The sequence below is a fragment of the Balaenoptera ricei genome, chromosome 15 (genome assembly GCF_028023285.1).
Source record: "Balaenoptera ricei isolate mBalRic1 chromosome 15, mBalRic1.hap2, whole genome shotgun sequence".
Taxonomy (NCBI): Eukaryota; Metazoa; Chordata; class Mammalia; order Artiodactyla; family Balaenopteridae; genus Balaenoptera; species Balaenoptera ricei.
In genome coordinates, this window is record NC_082653.1 from 15,961,653 (window position 1) to 15,985,402 (window position 23,750).

At 47.4% G+C, this 23,750-nt stretch overlaps 1 protein-coding gene across 2 annotated transcripts in view; it reads left to right on the plus strand.

The window, feature by feature from the left end:
* Positions 1-3,802: 3,802 nt before the first annotated feature.
* Positions 3,803-23,750, plus strand: part of ADA (adenosine deaminase) — a 33,509-nt gene continuing 13,561 nt past the window's right edge. For both annotated transcript variants that reach the window (XM_059896291.1, XM_059896292.1), the window contains exons 1-2: positions 3,803-3,968; positions 22,592-22,653. In XM_059896291.1, coding sequence (XP_059752274.1) covers positions 3,936-3,968; positions 22,592-22,653 — 95 coding nt within the window. In that variant the 5' untranslated portion in view covers positions 3,803-3,935. The remainder of the gene's footprint in view (positions 3,969-22,591; positions 22,654-23,750) is intronic.

Here is a 23,750-nt window from a genome sequence, read left to right on the forward strand (position 1 = left end):
TGTTCTCACATGCAAAAAGAGGTAAATATGTGAGGTGATGGATGCATTCATTAACTTAATGGGGAAAAATTCTTTCAAAATGGATACGTATACCAAATCATCCCATCGTACACTTTAATCTTACTATTTTATTTGTCAATTATACCTTGGTAAAGCTGAAAAAATACTAAACTTGTATAATTTACAAATTATTTATTTACAAAGAAGTAGGTAGATGTAGCTGTCAGTGCACTGCCCATATGTCCTCAGCGTCACCTCTACGTGGCAACAGCTGCTTCCTAATACCTGAGTCAGCATCTCTGTCTCTCTCCCTTTCTCTCTCTCTCCTGCAGGTGTTTTCTAACTGTGCAAGTAAGCTTAGCCACTGTGTTGAGCAACCTAAAAACTCCAGGAATGTAACATCCTGGAGCAGCCCTCCAACAATGACAGTGGGCAGTGGGTGGATAAAGCTGGCAGCCTCCTTGCTCCTCAGTTGGATTAGCTCTGGGACACATTCTTCGTCATCTCCGAGTTCCCCTGAGGGACTGAGTTCCAGTTGTCCCGTCTGGTAAGCTGTCTGGATGTATTAGCTTCTCTCACGTCCTGTCTCACTTCTGCCCTCCCCTTCCCATGTTTCCTGGGATCTCTTCCCAAATAAACTACTTGTGCTCAAATCTTTTATCTCAAGCTCTGCTTTTGGGGGGACCCTAACCCAGAGAGCAGAGTTTAGGGAAAGCAATAAAGGCTAGTGCAGTAGCCCGAGAGGCAGGAGGGAACCTGGGGAGGGAATGGTGTGGAGAGGGCCACCTGTTGGGAGCCTTGACCTTGGTAAAGAGACACAGTTGACCCAGTGACTGTGTCGGGGGAGAGAGGGAATAAACATCCTGACTTTTCCCTCCTCCCACCTTCTGAACTCCTGCTGGTGCCCCCTATCAACCAAACCCAGCCAGAAGTCGGAGAGCAAGCGAGCCTATTGGTGTTTCCGTAGTGGTCAGGCTGGCTGGCACAGCAGTAGCGAGAAGGGCAGAAAGTGCATCTGGAGGGTCAAACAGAAGACGTGCAGCACACAGCCTAATTTTTTTCCTTTGCATTTGACTTGCTTGGAAAGCATAATCTTGATAGTCCAGGATCTGGGAGAAGGCTTTTCCAGGTGTCAGGATGGAGTAAACTAAGGGGCAGAGACTGGAGGGGCTGGGGTGTGTTGGAGCCAGCATTTGTTATCTACGGCTGCCTAACAATCCACCCCAAGACTTAGCGGCTCCAGATAACAGCCAGTTATTATATATGCAATTGTGTAGGTCAGGACTTTGGGCTGGGGTCAGCTGGGTAATTCTTCTGCTCCACATGGCACAACTGTAGTCACATATTCAGCTGGCAACTGTTCTGGTCTGGAGGGTCCAACGTGGCTCCACTAGTGTGTTTGGTTTCTTGGTGGAGATGCTGGAAAGGCTGGTGGACTAAATGACTATACCTGGGTTCTCTAGTGTGATGATCTCAAGGTACTTGGATTTCCTACACAGTGACTTAGGGTTCCCAGAAAGAATGTTCAAGAGGCCCCAGTGGCAGCTGCAAGACTTCTTATGACCTAGGCTCAAAGTCCAGGAATGTCACCTCCACCACATTCTATCAAACAAGTCACTCAGTCCAGCCCAGGTAGAAAAGGAGGAAAATTAGACTCCATCGGGCAATGGGAGGACTAGCAAAGAACCGTGTCACCTTTCACCAACCAGCAAGTCATCCAGGTTGACTAGTGTTTGGGGAATGTGCTGGGAAGTGATGGGACTGATGTTGGAGAGGGACTGGAATGTCATGACAGGGGCTGGGGAGACAGTAATAAGGTGGAGAGTGAAGGTTCTGGAGTCAGATTCAAATTCAAATCCCAGCTCTGCCATGTGTAACACATGTGCCAAGCAGGCTGTCCTTTCTCTGAGCCTCAGATTTCTCATCTGTCAAGTGGGACCCATTCCTACTTCACAGGACGCTGTAGAGATTAAATGGGATGGTGCTTATGAAGTGCTTCCCAGAATACCTGGCTCCAAGTACGTCTCAGTAAACAGGAGCCATCATCATGTATACCCTGAGTGACACGGGGAGCCAGGAGATCTTACAGAAAACCCCTCTGGCTTCAACAATGTATCCGAAGGATCATTTTTGACCCGCTCTCGCCCTTACTCTCACACAACCCAACACAAGCCCAGCTGATTTTACACCCTAAATGTAGCTTGAATCTGATTTTCCCCATCTCCCCCACTGTCACGGGCATCTCCACCCAGACCCTGCAGTTGCCTCCCTGCTGCTCTCCCACGCATCCTCTGGCCCCTCGGCAATGCCTTCCCCTCAGAGCAGCGAGCCCAGGCTTCATCTCCAGCTGCACACGAACCACATGGGGGGTGGTGTTCAAGTACAGACTCCAGTTCAAAAGGGCTGGGATGGGGTCTGAGAGTCTGTGGTTCTAATCTGCTCCTAGGTGATAACGATGCTGGTGATTTCAGGACCACACTTGGAGTAGCTGCTGGAGAATGTTTTTTTCCAAATAAAAGTTTAACCTCATCTTGCCTCCGCTTAAAACCCTCCATTGATTTTCCAGTGCTCTCAGGGGAAAGACCAAATCCTCACCACATCCCACAGGCCCCATGTGATCTGGTTCTTGCCTGACTCTCTGGCCCCTTGCCCTCCACTCTCCCACTCCCTCTTTCCCCCTTATTTATTGTTCATGTATTTATTCTATAATGAAATGAAATAGCAGCACTATCCCACCCAAGTACTGGAACACCACCAATAACCTGAATGTACCTGTACGCTCCTCCCCACCCCCTCCTCCTTCCGCATTCCCCTGAGATAACCATTCTTCTCAAATTTGTGTTTATCTTTCCTTTGCTGTAAATTTTTCTTCTACTGATGCATGTTTGTCTAAACATGCATATTTTTGGTTTTGCTTTTATTATACATTCTAAAAGTTGCACCATAGAGTATGTAGTTTTCTGCAACTTATTTTTTTATTCAACAGTGTTTGTGAGATAGATCTGTGTTGTTGTCTGCTGAAGTTCATTCAGTTTTACTGCAGTATAATATTCCATGGTGTGAATATTCCAGTTTATTTGCTCACCCGCCTGTGGATGGGCATCTGGGTGTTTCCAGTGTTTTTGCTATTAGGAACAGCGCTGGTGGGAACATTCTTGTAGACTTTCTCCGGCTGCACCGTGGGCCGGTTTTTCAAGGGTAAATGCCTAGGAGGGGATTCGCTGTGTGCCCCCTCCTCTCTCTTCATTCCCCAGCTCCCTGGGGTCTCGCACATAGAATGCCCTCTCCATCTCGGCTGCCCTCTTCCACTCCACCTGCACCCACCCCGACCCCCTTCACCTGGTAAACTCCGTGTCCTCAGAGAAGCCTTCCCCCACCTGCAGGCCACGGCTGGCCCCCATTAAAGCTTCCTGATTATACATTTACGTTGTGTGATTCTGCGATGAGCGCGTGTCTCGCCCGGTAGAGTGAGACCCCCACGAGGTTTGTGAAGCGCACCGGTTCCCAGCTTCCAGCTCGGGCCTGGCACACTGCAGGCGCCCAGGCAGTAGCGTGACCGTGCCGGAGGGACCGGGCAGGAGGCAGAGCCCGGCCAGGCGGCTGCAGCCTGAGCCCACAGGTGGCTCCAACCCGGCGTCCTGGTCAAGCGATTGGGGGCGGGCCGCGGCCCCGAGGTGGCTCGGGTACGTCCCCGCCGCCCTGCAGGAGTTCCAGGAAATGCGCTGCGCGGGTCTGCTGGGCGGGGCGGGGGCTCCGGCAAGGGGGCGGGGGCGGGGGCGGGGCCCGGGGCAGGCGGGGTGGAGCCGGGCCCCATTAAGAAGAGCTTGGCGGGCCGCGGTCACTGCAGGCCCCCGGGAAAGCGGACCGGCCATCGACCCAGCGGGGACCACCGATCTTCGGCGGAGGGAGCAGCGCCGGGGTGCACGCTTGGCACCATGGCCCAGACGCCAGCTTTCGACAAGCCCAAAGTGAGCGCGGGCGGAGGCTCGGGGTCCGGGGTTCGGCGTCCGGGTCCTTGTCTGGCTGGAGGGCTTAGGGGCCTCCACGGCCGCGGAGCATACGGGGCCCCTGCAGGCGCTTTCTTCCCTCAGCTCAGGCCCTCGCCCGCCTCCAGGCCGTTTAATGAGAGGCAAAGAGACAGGAAGAGTCCTGAATCGGGAGGCACCGCTGGCTGGCTTCCAAGTTTTGCTTCTGCCTCTGATTTGGCCCATCTGGGTCTCAGTTTCACTATCTGTCAGATGGGCGTCCTAGCATTGCCGGCGCTGAGCAGCCTAGGCAGGTGGCTTAAGCTCTCTGAACCTCAGCTGTAAAATGGGGCCCGGTTTCTACACTCATAGGCACCCAGTGTTGTGGACAACACATACTGAGTGCTGGGTGAATGGAAACAGCTTTATACTCCAACACCATGACGGTTTTTGAGTGCCAAGGAGCCTAGGTTTGTGCGTGTGCCTGTGAGAGCAGTGGGCCATGCCAGACAGGAGGGAGGGGAGCAGGGCACCCCTCTTTACACACTAGAGGGGCTGGGTGGGCCTTAGGCCTTGGGCCCCGGTAGGGTTCACTTGGGGCCAAGCCACGGCCACTAGCCCCAAGGGATAAACCCCTTGTCCCTCCTCCCACCAGCTGTGGCGTCTTGGGAATGGTGGGTTCAGGGAGGGTCTGGGCCCACTTGGTGGGCTTTGGAGCACTGAGATTCAGTCCAAGGAAGGCAGGGGTCCAGGAGTCTGTTCAGCAGGGTGAATCAGCTAGTAGGGTTGAGACTGCTGGGGGTGGGTTAGGGGAAGGAGTGAGCTGCAATCAGCTTCAATTTACCTCTGAGAAACAGGTGTGAGTGATGACGGCCGATATCATCGGAAAAGCATTGGTGAGAATCCTTGGGGAGGTGGGGAAGGTGAGGGAGGACTCTGAGGAGGTGAGGCCTGGCCCCCACTTCTGATGCCCCTACCAGAGGGCAAATGCTCGCTACTCCCTGCCAGACGTTGCAGGCACTGGGGCTGAGCTCCTGCATCCCCCATGCCTCCTTCACAGCTCGTCTGGATGCCCCATGCCCCATCATTAGTTCTTCTTTCCTTTGAAGGCTTTTTTTTTCACCCTGGCCACACCGTGCGGATCTTAGTGAAAGCATGGAGACCAAACCACTGGATGGCCAGGGAATCCCCTTTTTTCCTTTCTTTAATGCTTTGGGATTCCCTCTGCCCTTGGGCTGGGGGATCACCTTACCCTGATATGAATCCCAAGGCAGTAGACACTCCTTGACTGGGAGTGAAATAGGGGTTATGGAGAGAAATAATAGGCAACCCTTCTGTAGAACTTGCTATATGCACCAACTCGATCTTTGCAACACTTTTACAACAGGCCTATGAGGGAGGGACTATTATTATCATGCCCATCTTTTTGGCCTCTCCCAATCCTCTCTGCTTCAAGCTGGCAGGTCATTTCCCCTCTCTGGGCCTCAGTTTCTACACCTGGGAAATGGGCTCCACCTGCCATGGGGGTGTCCAAAGGTTAAAAGGCAATGCTTTTTGGGAAGGTAGAGTGTCACCTACTATGTACGTGAGATGTCATACATTTTATATTATTGTGAGGAGGGAACGTGCCTGAGCTGGCCAGCGAAGCCAGGAGTGTGAATCTCAGAGCCCCTGTGACCAGAGCCAGTTCCCTGCCTTCCCATGGGTGGAGTAGCTAGTAATGAGAACCAGTAGTATTAACAGCTAGAGCTTATTGAGTTGAATTATTGCTCTGTGCCAGGCACCATTCTGAATACATTAACCTTCATTAATTCATTTGATCCTAGCAATGACTCTGGGAGGTAGCTGGTGTCATCGCATTTTATAGATGATCAGAGAGGCACAGATTAACTAGGCCTACGATCACACAGCTAGGATGTGGCCAAGCTGGGGTTTGAGCCCAGGGTGGGCTGGCTTCGAAAATCCCATGCCCTAGCCAGCTTTCCTGAAATGCCTCTGCAGAAGCCTTCGGGGGTGGCGGTGCCAGTGCCCCAGGTGTGGGCCTCTCTGGGACAGGAGCCTCTGCTGGGCTCTTTGGCTTCTCATACCTACCACCAGGTGAGGCTCAGGACTGGCCAACTTTGAGAAGGCAGAGCAAGGCAGTGTTTTCCAAACTTTAATGTATAGTCACATCACCTGACGTTTGTCAACGTTCAGACTCTGAATCAAGAGATCTGGGATGGGGCCTGAGATGCTGTGCTCCTAACAAGCTCCCAGGAGATGCTAATGCTGCTGGGCCGTGGACCACACTTTGAGTAGCAAAATCCTAGGCGGCTGCCTACCTGCTCTGATTATGTTGTTCCAACAAGTAGCTTCCTGAACACCTGCTGGGTGGGCACTGGAGGAGGTACAAAGCGGGGTGGAGGGGTGGCCCTTATCAGTCTGTTTCCACACGAGGCAAGGCTGGAAAATCCCATAGCCCTCAGGAGTTCAGTGTCGTGGAGAGCAACACTGATCACATGCCTGTCATTATAATAACATTAACAATGCTGCCATTTGAGTGTTCGTGGGTACCAGGCACCTTCAGTGATTTATCTCACAGAGTCCTCTGGACAACTCAACAAGGCGGATGTTTTCGTCCCCATTTACAGATGATGAAATTAAGGCCTGAAAGTTGAAGTGGCTTGTCCAAGGCTACACAAAATCTGACAGCCTTGAAGCTGTAAGCTAGAGAGCGAGCTGGTCCAGGCTGGAACAGCCCAGTCCCTTCCTAATGCAGAGAATTGAGGCTATATGTCCAACATACTTTTCTTTCTCATATTTGAATGTTTACTCCGTTTCAGGCACTGTTCTAACTGCTTTGCATATAGTAACTCATTTAATGCTCAAAACAGCCCTTTAAAGTCCTACTATTATCTTCATATACATATAAGGAAACTGAGGCTCAGAGAGGGGAAGGAACTTGTCAAAGTCACACAGCCAGAAAGCAGCAGAGTTAGACTTGAACCCAGACCTACCTAAGACTGAAGCAGGTGCTGTTGACTGCTTTGCTGATTTACACCCCACTTTGTAAATCAGGGTGGCTGTGGGATTCGGATAGACTGAGCTTGGATCCTTGCCTCACCACTCATCAGCTACAAGGGCTCAGGTGGACAATTCCCTGAGCCCCAGCTTCCTTCTCTGTAAAATGGGCTGACAAAGCCAAGGTCACAGTGTTCTTGGGGGAAATGGATGCTGGTTAGGGCTTGTGAAGCACGTGGCTGGCGCAGCAGGCCCTCGGGTGTGCATTTCCTCCCTGGGGGCCCCGGTGGGGGCTGCAGTGGCCTCTCTCCACCTGCATCTCTTCCTCTCTCTCTCTCTCTCTCCCTCCGCCTCTCTCTCTCTCTTCCTCTCCCTCTCTCTCTCCCTCCCCCTCTCTCTCTCCCTCTGCCTCTCTCTCTCCCTCCGCCTCTCTCTCCCTCCCCCTCTCTCTCTCCCTCCCCCTCTCTCTCTCCCTCCCCCTGTTTCTCTCCCACCCCCCTCTCTCTTTCTCCCTCCCCCTCTCTCTTTCTCCCTCCCCCTTCTCTCTTTCTCCCTCCCCCTCTCTCTTTCTCCCTCCCCCTCTCTCTCTCCCTCCCCCCTTTCTCCCTCTCTCTCTTTCTCTCTCCCTCCCCCCCCTCCCCCCCTCTTTCTCTCTCCCTCTCTTTCTCTGTCTCCCTCTCTCTTTCTCTGTCTCCCTCTCTTTCTCTGTCTCCCTCTCTCTTTCTCTGTCTCCCTCTCTCTTTCTCTGTCTCCCTCTCTCTTTCTCTGTCTCCCTCTCTCTTTCTCTGTCTCTCCCTCTCTTTCTCTGTCTCTCCCTCTCTTTCTCTCTCCCTCTCTTTCTCTCTCCCTCTCTTTCTCTCTCCCTCTCTCTCTCTCCCTCTCTCTCTCTCTTTCTCTCTCTCTCTTTCTCTTTCTCTCTCTCTCTTTCTCTCTCTCCCCCCACTCTCTCCCCCCACTCTCTCCCCCCACTCTCTCCCTCCCCCACCTCTCTCTCCCTCTCTCTCTCCCTCCTTCTCTCTCTCCTCTTGTCTTCCAGCCACAAAGTCCACTGTGTTAGCACTGCTTTGGGCTTTTGGTGCTTTTCTGTTACCGGAGCCACCTGTTAAAAGAAAAATGCCCCTGGCTGGGAAGAGCTTGCCTTATCTGTTACAACGCCTGTGGCAGTTGGGAGGGAGAGGAAGAGTGAGATTGGGTTTCACTGAAGCCTTTTGTTTGACAGAGGAAGAAGCAAGGACCAGAGAAGGGAAGTGCAGTGTCTGTGGTCCACACTGAGCCAGGACAGGCCAGACAGCCTCCTGATTCCACATCTGACCTCAGGGTGGGCTTGGCCTGGGTGGGAAGGGGCCCTGTGAGCTGGAAGAAGCTTGTCCGTCTGCCCTGTTGTCCTAGGGGGTGCCCCCTGGGCCAGGGAAGGGTAGGACTGTGGCCTGGTTTTGGACAGGGGAGAAGAGTAAGCCAGGGCGGCCAAGGTGGGGTTCCAGTCTACATTTACCCAGAGTGTTGGGACCAGGCTCACCCACACTCCTTAGCGTTCTGAGGCTCCAGAGCGGCAACGTGGGGGAAGAGACAGTCTCTGGGGGTCTTGAGTGAGTGGCTTCTCTGTGCCTCAGTTTCCCCATCTGTAAAACGGGAATCATATTTGTATCCACCCTACATAAAATGCCAAGTGCAGGCCTGGGTCAGGGGGCAGGCCAATGCCAGCTGCTATTGATCAGCCTTGTCGTGGTTATTAATCGTGTTTAGATTTTACCTGTGCTGACTCAGCACCGATATGCAGGATGAACAGAGTGTGCCGTGGTGGTTATGACCTCCCGCTTTAGAGTCAAACAGCTTCCCGGTGTGGCACTCATTAGACTGTGCCCTAGGGCAAGTTCCTTAAACTCTCTGAGCCTCAGACTTCTCGCTTATAAAATGGGGGTAACTGTGCGAAGTTCCTAGGCTGCTGTTCAGCAGGATGTCCCCCTGGCTGAGGACACACCTTGCCCTCTGTGAAGCCCCTGGGGAAGCTCACAGAGGCAGCAGAGGGCTTGGTTGGGCCCTGAGTCAGCAGGAGGCACTGAGGGCCTGCTAGGCCCCTTCTGCTCTGTACCTAGGAGCTATAGGAGCCCAGATGCGGCTGAGCCCAGAGGACTTGCCTGGAGGAGGCGTGACTGAAACAGTGTCAGACCTGGAGCTGCTCTGTCTCCTGGCTTCACCCCAAAAGTCAGCTGAGAGGCTGTGGTGGCATGAGGGCACTGACCTCTGGTTCTGCCCAGCTCCATGCCAAGAGCAGGGCTAAGAAGGGAAGTGGGCACCTGTGGCTCATCCAGGTTCTAACTGCAGTGCCCGGGTTCTGGCGGCTGGTCAAGCAACTGGCTACTCTGCCCCATCTGGGTTCTCTGCCAGGCCCAAGGGGGTAGGTCAGCCCTTCCTTGCTGCAGGGAGAGGACACAGCACTGCTGACATGGGACAGGGAGAGAAGAAAACAATCACTTAGTCATTCAACACCTACTGAGCACTTCTTGCTAGGCGGGGCACTGTCCTAGGCCCTGAGGGCACAGCATGATAGCACAAAGCCCCCGCTTTAAAGAAATTAAGAGTTGGGGACAGGGGCATGGTAAGTAAGTAAACTGAAAAAATCAGTGGGATGAAAACAAAATGGGTGTGTTTGCAGGGGGTCTGGGGAGAAGTAGTGTGATTCAGGTGTGCCTTGAAGGTAGACAGCCCCTCCAGTGGTGAGCGGGAGTCAGACGTGGGAGTGTCTGGTCCTGGAGCCCACGACCCTGGGTCCCCGTCCTGGCTCCGCCACTGACACCTTGCGTGACCTTGGTGAGCGCATATGCCTCCCTGGGCCGTACCTGCCTGCCAGGCATCTCCTGAGAGCGAGGACTCGGCATGTTTCCCCACCTCCCCACAGAGCCTGGCACCTGAAGGGGGCTTAGTAAATATTTTTTTGGCGACTGGGGATGCTTCCTGTTTAGACCTGGAGGATTTCCTGCAGTTCTGTCCGACGCTTGCTGTGAGTCAGGCCCATGGAGAGCGAATGCAGGGGAGGGGGGTGCTGAGATTCTCCTCCTGAGTGGTCAGGAGGCCGGGTGTAGGTCTGGTGCAAGCGCCAGGGAGGTCGTGGACTTGGGTTAGAGGTGGAGGGACTTGCCTTCTAACCCAGCTCTGCCACTGTCAGTCTGGGTAACCTTGGGCAGGTCACGGAATTCCTCGGAGCTCAGCTTGGCAAGTCCAATTCCCCATCTGCAACATGGAGCTAGGGTGTCCCTTGCCTAGGGGTGAAGACCAAGTGAAATAAAGGGTCTGATAACAGTAAACAGCTATTATGGCTGGATTATTTACGTCTGAGGCTAGGCCTGCTGAGAAAGTAGAGCAGGAGCTCAAGATTCAAACGGGTACAAATCCTAACTGCATCACTGCCTCTGTGTCCTTGGATACTTTTCTGAGCCTCAGTTTCCTCATGTGTAAAATGGGAGTGAAGGTCCCCACCTCACTGGTTGTAAGAATGAAATAAGATGATGCATGTAGACGGTCCAGAACGTAGGAGATATTCAGTAAGTTGGAGGCCACTGCTGCCGTTTCTTTTCCCTGAATGGGTCCAACAGAGTAGGGTCCGCATCCATCTCTAAGCTGGCAGATTTCTCCATGGGTAGTCTCAGTTTTCCAGAAAGTTCAGTGGGAGGCCTGCCTGAGCTTGGACCGCCTGTGGAGGCAGCTCCTGGCCTCTGTTCCTCCCCTGAAACGTGTCTGGGCAGCTTCCCAGGAGGCCCTGAGGAGGGCTGGGACCTGTAGGGCACGGTGGGCAAGTGGCAGGCTCTGCTTTCCCTCCCCCTGGGGCACTCTAGTCTCGCGCAGCCCATGGGATCTCTGAGGGCTCCTTCCCTCACACTGCTCAGCTCAGGCTCCCTGAGCATGTGCTGCCGCTGGTGCTGCAGCAAGTCTTCCCAGTGGTGGCTCATCTCCCACCTGGACCACTGTGTCAGCTCTCTGTCCTCTGTTCTGACTTCTCTTCAGCCTGCTTTCCACACAGCAGCCAGAGAAAGCTTTTAAAAGGTGACTTCCCCATGCAGAACCCTTCAGGGGATCGCCCTTTACTGTGACCTGTGAGATCTCCCTGCCCTCCACCCCCCTAACTTTCTCTCTGGCCTCATCTCTCACCACCTGATTCCGACACTTAGCGTCTGCATGTCCCTCTGCCTGTTCGCTCTCCTTCCTGTTCCTTCCCCCTGGCTGATTCCTCCTCTATTTTCTTCTCAGAGGGACCCCCCCTCCTACCTTCTCAGTAACCATTTGTTGCCTCTTCCGGCTTCTGGTGGCTGCAGGTGTCCGTTGGCTTGTGGCCACGTCACTCTCATCTGCTGCTGTGGTCCCAGGGCTGCTTCCTCTTGTGTGTGTCTCTCAAAACTCTCTGCCTCCCTTATAAGGAGAAAGAGGACTGGGTGTAGGGCCCATCCAGATAAATCCAGGAAAAACTCCTCCTCTCAAGATTTGTAATCCCATCTTTAGCCCTCTGTGGAAGTATATGTTCTGGGGATTAGGATGTGGACATCTTTTGGGGGACTACCGTTCAGCCCTCTGCACTGACCCTGGTGAGGGGGTGACTCCTCCCTCTTGAAGTCTGATCGCCTTTTGCCTTCTGCACACCACACACTCCTGGTTTCCCTTCCATCTCTGGCAGCTCTTCTCCAGGCTCACCCTCTTCTATAAGCCACTGGGTGCTGGCGCTTGTCCAGACTTCGTCCCATGCTCTTTCCTCAACGTTCCCTTCATGGGTGAGCTCATTCAAAATCACAGCCCCAGTCATCTATATTCCTACTCACATTTCCAGCCTGGATCTCTCTGAGAGCTCCAGACCTGCACAGCCACTGGGTCCGTCCATGTGCATTTGGAGGTCTCAGAGATGTCCCGACTTCACCTAAGTAAGATCACACTAACCGTACTTCTCTCCCTGTGCCCCACCCGTCCTCCCCCCCTCAGCACTTGGTCCTCTTCCTGGGCTCTCTGTCTCAGAGCGTGGGAATCGCTACCCACCCAGGCTTCAGACCCGAAGCATCATCCTTGACCTGGCTTGCTGTCCACCTGCTTTGCCGTATCTGCCTTGCCACCCTGGTCCAAGGCACCGTCATCGCTCATAAACTTCACAAGACCACTTCTAACTGGTCTTGCTATGCTTTGTCCTTTTCAGCTTCAAACCCTGTCATGGCTTCTCCGTTGCTCTCAGGTTAGAACCCAGTGCTCCTTGTGCCCCTGCAGCCTCTCCAGCTCCACAACCGCTCCCCTCTCTGAACCCATTTCAGTTCCTCTCGAACACCACATCCTCTCCCACTGCATGGCCTTCGCACATGCTGTTCCCTCTGCCTAGATGCTCTTCCAGCCTTCCTGCTCACCCCTGCCTTTGCCTACTTGGTTCCTCTTCATCCTTCAGCTATTAGCTTAAGCGCTGCTTTCTCTGGGAAGCCATCGTTGGCCCTCTAGCTGGGCGAGTTCTTTTGTGTGTTACCTCTTTGGTAGGTCAATGTTTGTGCCTCCCAGGAGTCGTCTTGGCTTGTGATTGTACATTTACCAACGTGACATTTACTTAATGTCTCTCTCCCTTGCTCACGGGAGCAGGACTCTGTCACTTTAGTTTATCTCTCCATCCCCAGTGCACCCAGCAGGGCCTCAACTATTTGGTGAATGAGGGATTCTTAGTTATGCTTATCACGCTAAATACTGTTGCTACGTGCCAAGTCCTGGTCTAAGCACGCTACGTGCATTCACGTGGTTAAGTCTCACGAAGCCCTGGGAGGAAGGCGTGTCATCCTCCCCACTGGACAGATGAGAGCGCCGAGATGCTGAAAACGAAGTAAGTTTCTCCAGGTCACCCAGGGAGTGAGTGGAGGAGCTGGAATTGCAGCTCTAACCACAGCACTGCCCCGTCTCTCTGGCTGAATCCTCGCCACAGCCCTGTGAAGGTTAAAGATAAGAAAACAGAGGCGCGGAAAGGTGAGGTCACCTGTCCAAGGTCAAACAGCTGGTTGGCAGCTCCCTGCGCTGGAAGCTTCCATGTTTCCAATGCAGAGCACTTTCTGAGAACCCAGTAAACTTTTGGCTGAGTGGGCATTGAATTCGTTTCATCAGGGAATCCAACAACTCCCTCAAGAGTTTGTCAACTCTGTGACAGAGTTGGTCCTTTGCTGCTGAGTGACTTCCGGAGAGATTTGATTACTTGGATGTCCTGCTGATAGGGGGGCTTGGCGGCCCTGTGTCTGCTGGCCTCCCAGGGGCCCCCGGCCGGATTTCCCCCACAGGAGGTAGCTCATGTGGGTGCTTCCAGGATGCCCTTGGGTCATTGGCTCCCTGGCTACTCCGTTTCCAGCCAGGGCGGCCACTTTCTTGTCCAGGCTCCCGAGTTCCAGAGAAGGCCCCACCCTGGTAGAGATGTTAATTAAACTTTTTCTGGCTCTCTCCCTGGCTGGGAAAAAGTTTCTTCCATGACCTGGAACAGGGAGACGGCAGTTGCTTTCCCACTGTTTCCCAGCACCTGCTGTGCTTCTCTTAACAGCCTGCGGAAAGGGCCCTGGCTGAGAGGCAGAGGCTGTCTTCCTGTGGGCCGAACTCGCCCACCTACACTGTCTTTTTCTTTTTCTTTTTTAACATCTTTATTTGAGTATAATTGCTTTACAACGTTGTGTTAGTTTCTGCTGTATAACAAAGTGAATCAGCTGTATACATACATACATCCCCATATCCCCTCCCTCTTGCGTCTCCCTCCCACCCTCCCTATCCCACCCCTCTAGGTGGTCGCAAAGCACCGAGCTGACCTCCCTGTGCCATGCAGCTGCTTCCCGCTAGCTATCTATTTTACATTTGGTAGTGTATATATGTCCATGCCACTCTCTCACTTCGCCCCAGCTTACCCTTCCCCGTCCCCGTGTCCTCAAGTGCATTCTCTACGTCTGTGTCTTTATTCCTGTCCTGCTTCTAGGTTCTTCAGAACCTTTTTTTAGATTCCATATATATGTGTTAGCATATGGTACTTGGTTTTCTCTTTCTGACTTATTTCACTCTGTATGACAGACTCTAGATCCATCCACCTCACTACAAATAACTCAATTTCATTTCTTTTTATGGCTGAGTAATATTCCATTGTATATATGTGCCACATCTTCTTTATCCATTCATCTGTCGATGGACACTTAGGTTGCTTCCATGTCCTGGCTATCGTAAATAGTGCTGCAATGAACATTGTGGTACATGACTCTTTTTGAATTATGGTTTTCTCAGGGTATATGCCCAGTAGTGGGATTGCTGGGTCATATGATAGTTCTATTTTTAGTTTTTTAAGGAACCTCCATACTGTTCTCCATAGTGGCTGTATCAATTTACATTCCTACCAACAGTGCAAGAGGGTTCCTTTTCTCCACACCCTCTCCAGCATTTATTGTTTGTAGATTTTTTGATGATGGCCATTCTGACCAGTGTGAGGTGATACCTCATTGTATTTTTGATTTGCATTTCTCTAATGATTAGTGATGTTGAGCATCCTTTCATGTGTTTGTTGGCAATCTATATATCTTCCTTGGAGAAATGTCTGTTTAGGTCTTCTGCCCATTTTTGGATTGGGTTGTTTCTTTTCTTTTTTTTTTTTTTTCTTTTTTTTTTTTTTTTCTTTTTTTTTTTTTGTTTTTTATTTTTTTATTTATTTATTTATTTTTTTTCACACACACACACACACACTGTATTTTATTTTTACAAGAGGTAAATCGACTGACACCAAGCATTGTACATGGATGACCACAACAAAAGCAACAATGATTGCAATTACCAAACATGAAACACACTCATACTATGTCATAGTATTGACATTCAGTCCAGTAATCCTCCACTGTAACAGCTCCTTTACTTTGCAGTGAAAATTGATTTGTATATTCTTTGCCTCTGAGTCCTTGTGGAATTTTTTTTTTTTTTTTAAATTCAGACAGAAAGTCACAAAAATTATACTCATCCTCATCAGTTCACTCAGTCCCATGTAATTAATTTTTTTTTTCATCTTGATCTTTTGTTAGCACTTTTATGAGTTCATCAGTTTTTCATTAGAGTTCTGAAAATGCTTATTCATTCAGTTCAGCAGTACAGTCCGTTACCAGAAACCTGTACTTGTCAGAGTCTTTTCCATGTATTTCTTGAAGATGAAACCCTTTTATAGGAACATATTTGCAAAATCATCAGAGTACACCCAGAACTGTCTGTAAATGACAAAAGACTTAAAAATGACCACGGTTAAAGATTTGATGACAGTTCATAATAATGCAGTTGACAAGAAAATTAGTTATTTCTGAGATATACATTTTAAAGTAATAACTAGGATTATTACTTATAACATTATACCTTTCCATACAAGTACAAATATAAGATTTTTAGAAATTTCATGTAATGTCTGAAACATTTATATTAACATATTTCCATACATATTTCCATACAAATACAAATATGATTTTTAGAAATTTCATGTAATGTCTGAAACATTTATATTAACATATTTCCATACATATTTCCATACAAATACAAATATAAGATTTTTAGAAATTTCATGTAATGTCTGAAACATTTATATTAACATATTTCCATACAAATAACCCAATGAAAGTTTAGTATTAGTTGTTTTGTTTGTTTTTTTATACTGCAGGTTCTTATTAGGCATCAGTTCTATACACATCAGTGTATACATGTCAATCCCAATCGCCCAATTCAGCACCCCACCATCCCCACCCCACCGCAGTTTTCCCCCCTTGGTGTCCATATGTCCATTCTCTACATCTGTGTCTCAACTTCTGCCCTGCAAACTGGCTCATCTGTACCATTTTTCTAGGTTCCGCATACATGCATTAATATACGATATTTGTTTTTCTCTTTCTGACTTACTTCACTCTGTATGACAGTCTCTAGATCCATCCACGTCTCAACAAATGACTCAATTTCGTTCCTTTTTATGGCTGAGTAATATTCCATTGTATATATGTACCACATCTTCTTTATCCATTCGTCTGTTGATGGGCATTTAGGTTGCTTCCATGACCTGGCTATTGTAAATAGTGCTGCAATGAACATTCGGGTGCATGTGTCTTTTTGAATTACGGTTTTCCCTGGGTATATGCCCAGCAGTGGGATTGCTGGGTCACATGGTAATTCCATTTTTAGTTTTTTAAGGAACCTCCATATTGTTCTCCATAGTGGCTGTATCAATTCACACTCCCACCAACAGTGCAAGAGGGCTCCCTTTTCACCACACCCTCTCCAGCATTTGTTGTCTGTAGATTTTCTGATGATGCCCATTCCAACAGGAGTGAGGTGATACCTCATTGTAGTTTTGATTTGCATTTCTCCAATAATTAGTGATGTTGAGCATCCCTTCATGTGCTTTGTGGCCATCTGTATGTCTTCTTTGGAGAAATGTCTATTTAGGTCTTCTGCCCATTTTTGGATTGGGGTGTTTGTTTCTTTGATATTGAGCTGAATGAGCTGTTTATATATTTTGGAGATTAATCCTTTGTCCGTTGATTCATTTGCAAATATTTTCTCCCATTCTGAGGGTTGTCTTTTCGTCTTGTTTATGGTTTCCTTTGCTGTACAAAAGCTTTGAAGTTTCATTAGGTCCCACTTGTTTATTTTTGTTTTTATTTCCATTACTCTAGGAGGTGGATCAAAAAAGATCTTGCTGTGATTTATGTCAAAGAGTGTTCTTCCTATGTTTTCCTCTAAGAGTTTTATAGTGTCCAGTCTTATATTTAGGTCTCTAATCCATTTTGAGTTTATTTTTGTGTATGGTGTTAGGGAGTATTCTAATTTCATTCTTTTACATGTAACTGTCCAGTTTTCCCAGCACCACTTATTGAAGAGACTGTCTTTTCTCCATTGTATATCTTTGCCTCCTTTGTCATAGATTAGTTGACCATAGGTGCGTGGGTTAATGTCTGGGCTTTCTATCTTGTTCCATTGATCTATGTTTCTGTTTTTGTGCCAGTACCATATTGTCTTGATTACTGTAGCTTTGTAGTATAGTCTGAAGTCAGGGAGTCTGATTCCTCCAGCTCCATTTTTTTGCCTCAAGACTGCTTTGCCTATTCGGGGTCTTTTGTGTCTCCATACAAATTTTAAGATGATTTGTTCTAGCTCTGTAAAAAATGCCATTGGTAATTTGATAGGGATTGCATTGAATCTGTAGATTGCTTTGGGTAGTATACTCATTTTCACAATGTTGATTCTTCCAATCCAAGAACATGGTATATCTCTCCATCTGTTGGTATCATCTTTAATTTCTTTCATCAGTGTCTTATAGTTTTCTGCATACAGGTCTTTTGTCTCCCTAGGTAGGTTTATTCCTAGGTATTTTATTCTTTTTGTTGCAATGGTAAATGGGAGTGTTTCCATAATTTCTCTTTCAGATTTTTCATCATTAGTGTATAGGAATGCAAGAGATTTCTGTGCATTAATTTTGTATCCTGCAACTTTACCATATTCATTAATTAGCTCTAGCAGTTTTCTGGTGGCAGTTTTAGGATTCTCTATGTATAGTATCATGTCATCCGCAAACAGTGACAGTTTTACTTCTTCTTTTCCAATTTGTATTCCTTTTATTTCTTTTTCTTCTCTGATTGCCGTGGCTAGGACTTCCAAAACTATGTTGAATAATAGTGGTGAGAGTGGACATCCTTGTCTCGTTCCTGATCTTAGAGGAAATGCTTTCAGTTTTTCACCATTGAGAATGACGTTTGCTGTGGGTTTGTCATATATGGCCTTTATTATGTTGAGGTAGGTTCCCTCTATGCCCACTTTCTGGAGAGTTTTTATCAGAAATGGGTGTTGAATTTTGTCAAAAGCTTTTTCTGCATCTATTGAGATGATCATATGGTTTTTATTCTTCAATTTGTTAATATGGTGTATCACATTGATTGATTTGCGTATATTGAAGAATCCTTGCATCCCTGGGATAAATCCCACTTGATCGTGGTGTATGATCCTTTTAATGTGTTGTTGGATTCTGTTTGCTAGTATTTTGTTGAGGATTTTTGCATCTATATTCATGAGTGATATTGGTCTGTAATTTTCTTTTTTTGTAGTGTCTTTGTCTGGTTTTGGTATCAGGGTGATGGTGGCCTCATAGAATGAGTTTGGGAGTGTTCCTTCCTCTGCAATTTTTTGGAAGAGTTTGAGAAGGATGGGTGTTAGCTCTTCTCTAAATGTTTGATAGAATTCACCTGTGAAGCCATCTGGTCCTGGACTTTTGTTTGTTGGAAGATTTTTAATCACAGTTTCAATTTCATTACTTGTGATTGGTCTGTTCATATTTTCTATTTCTTCCTGGTTCAGTCTTGGAAGGTTATACCTTTCTAAGAATTTGTCCATTTCTTCCAGGTTGTCCATTTTATTGGCATAAAGTTGCTTGTAGTAGTCTCTTAGGATGCTTTGTATTTCTGCAGTGTCTGTTGTAACTTCTCCTTTTTCATTTCTGATTTTATTGATTTGAGTCCTCTCCCTCTTTTTCTTGATGAGTCTGGCTAATGGCTTATCAATTTTGTTTATCTTCTCAAAGAACCAACTTTTAGTTTTATTGATCTTTGCTATTGTTTTCTTTGTTTCTATTTCATTTATTTCTGCTCTGATCTTTATGATTTCTTTCCTTCTGCTAACTTTGGGTTTTGTTTGTTCTTCTTTCTCTAGTTTCTTTAAGTGTAAGGTTAGATTGTTTACTTGAGCTTTTTCTTGTTTCTTTAGGTAGGCTTGTATAGCTATAAACTTCCCTCTTAGAACTGCTTTTGCTGCATCCCATAGGTTTTGGGTCGTTGTGTTTTCATTGTCATTTGTCTCTAGGTATTTTTTGATTTCCTCTTTGATTTCTTCAGTGATCTCTTGGTTATTTAGTAACGTATTGTTTAGCCTCCATGTGTTTGTCCTTTTTACGTTTTTTTCCCTGTAATTCATTTCTAATCTCATAGCGTTGTGGTCAGAAAAGATGCTTGATATGATTTCAATTTTCTTAAATTTACTGAGGCTTGATTTGTGACCCAAGATGTGATCTATCTTGGAGAATGTTCCGTGCGCACTTGAGAAGAACGTGTAATCTGCTGTTTTTGTATGGAATGTCCGATATATATCAATTAAATCTATCTGGTCTATTGTGTCATTTAAAGCTTCTGTTTCCTTATTTATTTTCATTTTGGATGATCTGTCCATTGGTGTAAGTGAGGTGTTAAAGTCCCCCACTATTATTGTGTTACTGTCGATTTCCTCTTTTATAGCTGTTAGCAGTTGCCTTATGTATTGAGGTGCTCCTATGTTGGGTGCATATATATTTATAATTGTTATATCTTCTTCTTGGATTGATCCCTGGATCATTATGTAGTGTCCTTCCTTGTCTCTTGTAACATTCTTTATTTTAAAGTCTATTTTATCTGATATGAGTATAGCTACTCCAGCTTTCTTTTGATTTCCATTTGCATGGAATATCTTTTTCCATCCCCTCACTTTCAGTCTGTATGTGTCCCTAGGTCTAAAGTGGGTCTCTTGTAGACAGCATATATATGGGTCTTGTTTTTGTATCCATTCAGCCAGTCTATGTCTTTTGGTTGGGGCATTTAATCCATTCACGTTTAAGGTAATAATCGATATATATGTTCCTATGACCATTTTCTTAATTGTTTTGGGTTTGTTTTTGTAGGTCCTTTTCTTCTCTTGTGTTTCCCACTTAGAGAAGTTCCTTTAGCATTTGTTGTAGAGCTGGTTTGGTGGTGCTGAATTCTCTTAGCTTTTGCTTGTCTGTAAAGCTTTTGATTTCTCCATCAAATCTAAATGAGATCCTTGCCGGGTAGAGTAATCTTGGTTGTAGGTTCTTCCCTTTCATCACTTTAAGTATATCATGCCACTCCCTTCTGGCTTGCAGAGTTTCTGCTGAGAAATCAGCTGTTAACCTTATGGGAGTTCCCTTGTATGTTATTTGTCATTTTTCCCTTGCTGCTTTCAATAATTTTTCTTTGTCTTTAATTTTTGCCACTTTGATTACTATGTGTCTCAGCGTGTTTCTCCTTGGGTTTATCCTGTATGGGACTCTCTGCGCTTCCTGGACTTGGGTGGCTATTTCCTTTCCCATGTTAGGGAAGTTTTCGACTATAATCTCTTCAAATATTTTCTCTGGTCCTTTCTCTCTCTCTTCTCCTTCTGGGACCCCTATAATGCGAATGTTGTTGCGTTTAATGTTGTCCCAGAGGTCTCTTAGGCTGTCTTCATTTCTTTTCATTCTTTTTTCTTTAGTCTGTTCCACAGCAGTGAATTCCATCATTCTGTCTTCCAGGTCACTTATCCGTTCTTCTGCCTCAGTTATTCTGCTATTGATTCCTTCTAGTGTAGTTTTCATTTCAGTTATTGTATTGGTCATCTCTGTTTGTTTGTTCTTTAATTCTTCTAGGTCTTTGTTAATCATTTCTTGCATCTTCTCAATCTTTGCCTCCATTCTTATTCCGAGGTCCTGGATCATCTTCACTATCATTATTCTGAATTCTTTTTCTGGAAGGTTGCCTATCTCCACTTCATTTAGTTGTTTTTCTGGGGATTTTTCTTGTTCCTTCATCTGGTACATAGCCCTCTGCCTTTTCATCTTCTCTATCTTTCTGTAACTGTGGTTTTTGGTCCACAGGCTGCAGGATTATAGTTTTTCTTGCTTCTGTTGTCTGCCCTCTGGTGGTTGAGGCTATCTAAGAGGCTTGATGGGAGGCTCTGGTGGTGGGTAGAGCTGACTGTTGCTGTCTTCTTTTCTTGATATTGAGCTGCATGAGCTATTTGTATATTTTGGAGATTAATCCTTTGTCAGTTGCTTCATTTGCAAATATTTTCTCCCATTCTGGGGGTTGTCTTTTCATCTTGTTTATGGTTTCCTTTGCTGTGCAAAAGCTTTTAAGTTTCATTAGGTCCCATTTGTTTATTTTTGTTTTTATTTCCATTTCTCTAGGAGCTGGGTCAAAAAGGATCTTGCTGTGATTTATGTCATAGAGTGTTCTGCCTATGTTTTCCTCTAAGAGTTTGATAGTGTCTGGCCTTACATTTAGGTCTTTAATCCATTTTGAGTTTACTTTTGTGTATAGTGTTAGGGAGTGTTCTAATTTCATTCTTTTACATGTAGCTGTCCAGTTTTCCCAGCACCACTTATTGAAGAGGCTGTCTTTTCTCCACTGTATATTCTTGCCTCCTTTATCAAAGATAAGGTGGCCATATGTGCGTGGGTTTATCTCTGGGCTTTCTATCCTGTTCCATTGATCTATATTTCTGTTTTTGTGCCAGTACCATACTGTCTTGATTACTGTAGCTTTGTAGTAGAGTCTGAAGTCAGGGAGCCTGATTCCTCCAGCTCCGTTTTTCTTTCTCAAGATTGCTTTGGCTATTCGGGGTCTTTTGTGTTTCCATACAAATTGTGAAATTTTTTGTTCTAGTTCTGTGGAAAATGCCATTGGTAGTTTGATAGGGATTGCACTGAATCTGTAGATTGCTTTGGGTAGTATAGTCATTTTCACAATGTTGATTCTTCCAATCTAAGAACATGGTATATCTCTCCATCTGTTTGTATCATCTTTAATTTCTTTCATTAGTGTCTTATAGTTTTCTGCATACAGGTCTTTTGCCTCCTTAGGTAGGTTTATTCCTAGGTATTTTATTCTTTTTGTTGCAATGGTAAATGGGAGTGTTTCCTTAATTTCTCTTTCAGACTTTTCATCATTATACACTGTCTTTTTAAATCCTTAAACTCTTGGACAGGGAGGCAATCTTTGCTGCTGTTTTCAGTTGAGGAAACTGAGGCTCAGAGAGATCAAGTGTCTTGTCTAAGATCACACAGCCAGAGAGGAGGCAGAGCTGGGAGTCCAGCCTGATGAGCTCTCCCCAAAGTCCTTGTCCTTAAACTCTTGGCCTTGTGTATGGAGTATTGTCCATGGGGCTGAGCATGTAGGAGAGGATCACCAAGATGGCCAAGTATCTGGTGCCCTTTCTAGAGTCCTGGAAGGATCTTATCATCAAATATTGATTCCTGATAAGCAGTGTTTCATTTTCAGTAACACATGCTTTTGAAAATGGAGACTGATTTTTGAAATATGTTGTAGGTATTCACTAGTCCAGAAGGTCTGGGCCAATCCTTTTTGTTAGAGTTGGATCTTGTTTGGTGAGTTGGCTGAGAGCGGGATCTGCCTGCATGATGGCTGAGGCTCTGTCGCTCCTCCGGGCCCATGGCTGGCCTCGTGTTAAAGAGCACCAGCTTCAGAATTGGGCTTGGGTTGGAATTCCGGTTCTGCCACTTAACAGCTGTGGTTAAGAACAAAGGCACTGGGTTGGGTTCCTGTTTCCATCACTTAGAGCTGTGTGGTCTTGGACAAGTTATTTAACCTCTCTGAACCTCAGTGTTCTCCACTGTGAAAGAGGCAGAGATGATAATTAAACCCACCCCACAGACAAGGATTAAACAGGATAATGCGTGTAAACAGTTTAGTGAAGTGTATGTGGTAAGTGTCCAGTATGTGGTGACTAATGGTTGTCACAGTTAATGTTAACACTGACCCTCTGTAAGGTCCTTCAGGCATTCATGGGTGTTTGTTTTTCTCTCCTTTTCCTCTGTGCCCTTGCAGGTAGAACTGCACGTCCATCTGGATGGAGCCATCAAGCCTGAAACCATCTTATATTATGGCAGGTAAGTCCACAGATAAGAGGCCTTCTTCCCTAGGAAGTTTGACCCAGACGCCTCTGGAGAATTCCAGGGTTGCTGCTTCTTCCTGTATCCCTGTGGAATCAAGCCAGCCCCCAGCCTAGAAAAAGGTGGTCTGTGGGGCACAGAGACCCATAGCCCAAGTCTTCTGCCTTCTGTGCCTCTGACTTTTATCTTCCTGTTGCCAGGTGAGCCAGGGGAAGCTCATCCCACTTTATAGACACGGACACAGAGAGACACCAAAAGACACACACACACGAGTGGAGGCAGTTCCCAGGGCTCAACCAGTCACTGTTTATTTGACTCAGCCGAGAGCCTGTGGCAGGTGGTGCGCCCTCGTAGAATGCTGCTTCCATTTGCTGAGCATCTGCCAGTGCTGGGCTGGGCTGAGCCCTCTCCTGAGTCAGCAAATTTAATCCCTCCACACTTGGAGGAGGAGAGCATTGCCATCCCCCTGTCACTGAGAAGAGAGCAGGCTCAGGGAAGTGAAGGCAGTTGCCCAAGGCCACAGAACAAGTAGAGTCAAGAGTTGACCCTGGGCCATCTGACCCTCCAAGATTTTCCTACTCACGATGGTAACCTGCTGGGAGCCGCGGAGAAGTGGTGCCCCACCTCTGGGCCCAAATCTCTGCATCTTCCAAAGGAGAACGTACCTCCTGCCTCTGCTCTCGTGGATGCTGGTGGGCCGAAGGGTCCCCAGCACCCCCAGTGAGGGAGGTCCGCCCTCCCTCCCCACATTTCAAGGGCTCATGATATCCCCTCTCTGGGGTCTAGCACTTAAAAGCAAGGACTTCAAGGGCCCGTGGATCTGGATTCAAATCTGGACACACTGTTTCTTTGCTGTGGCCTCAGCCTCTGTAGGTTGAAAGTAAGAACAGGACCTTCCTCCAGAGCTGACCTGGGAGATGGGGTCCCTCCCACCACCTACCTCTCCCTGTTCCTCATGGGTTTGTGCTGTGCTCATTTTGTTTGGAGGTGGGAGGACTCTGCTTCTCCTCACTGCTTTGAGCAGTTCAGCTCTGGATCCAAATTTGAACCCTCTGTTTCATAAGCCAGACACTTATCCAGACACCCACTCCTTA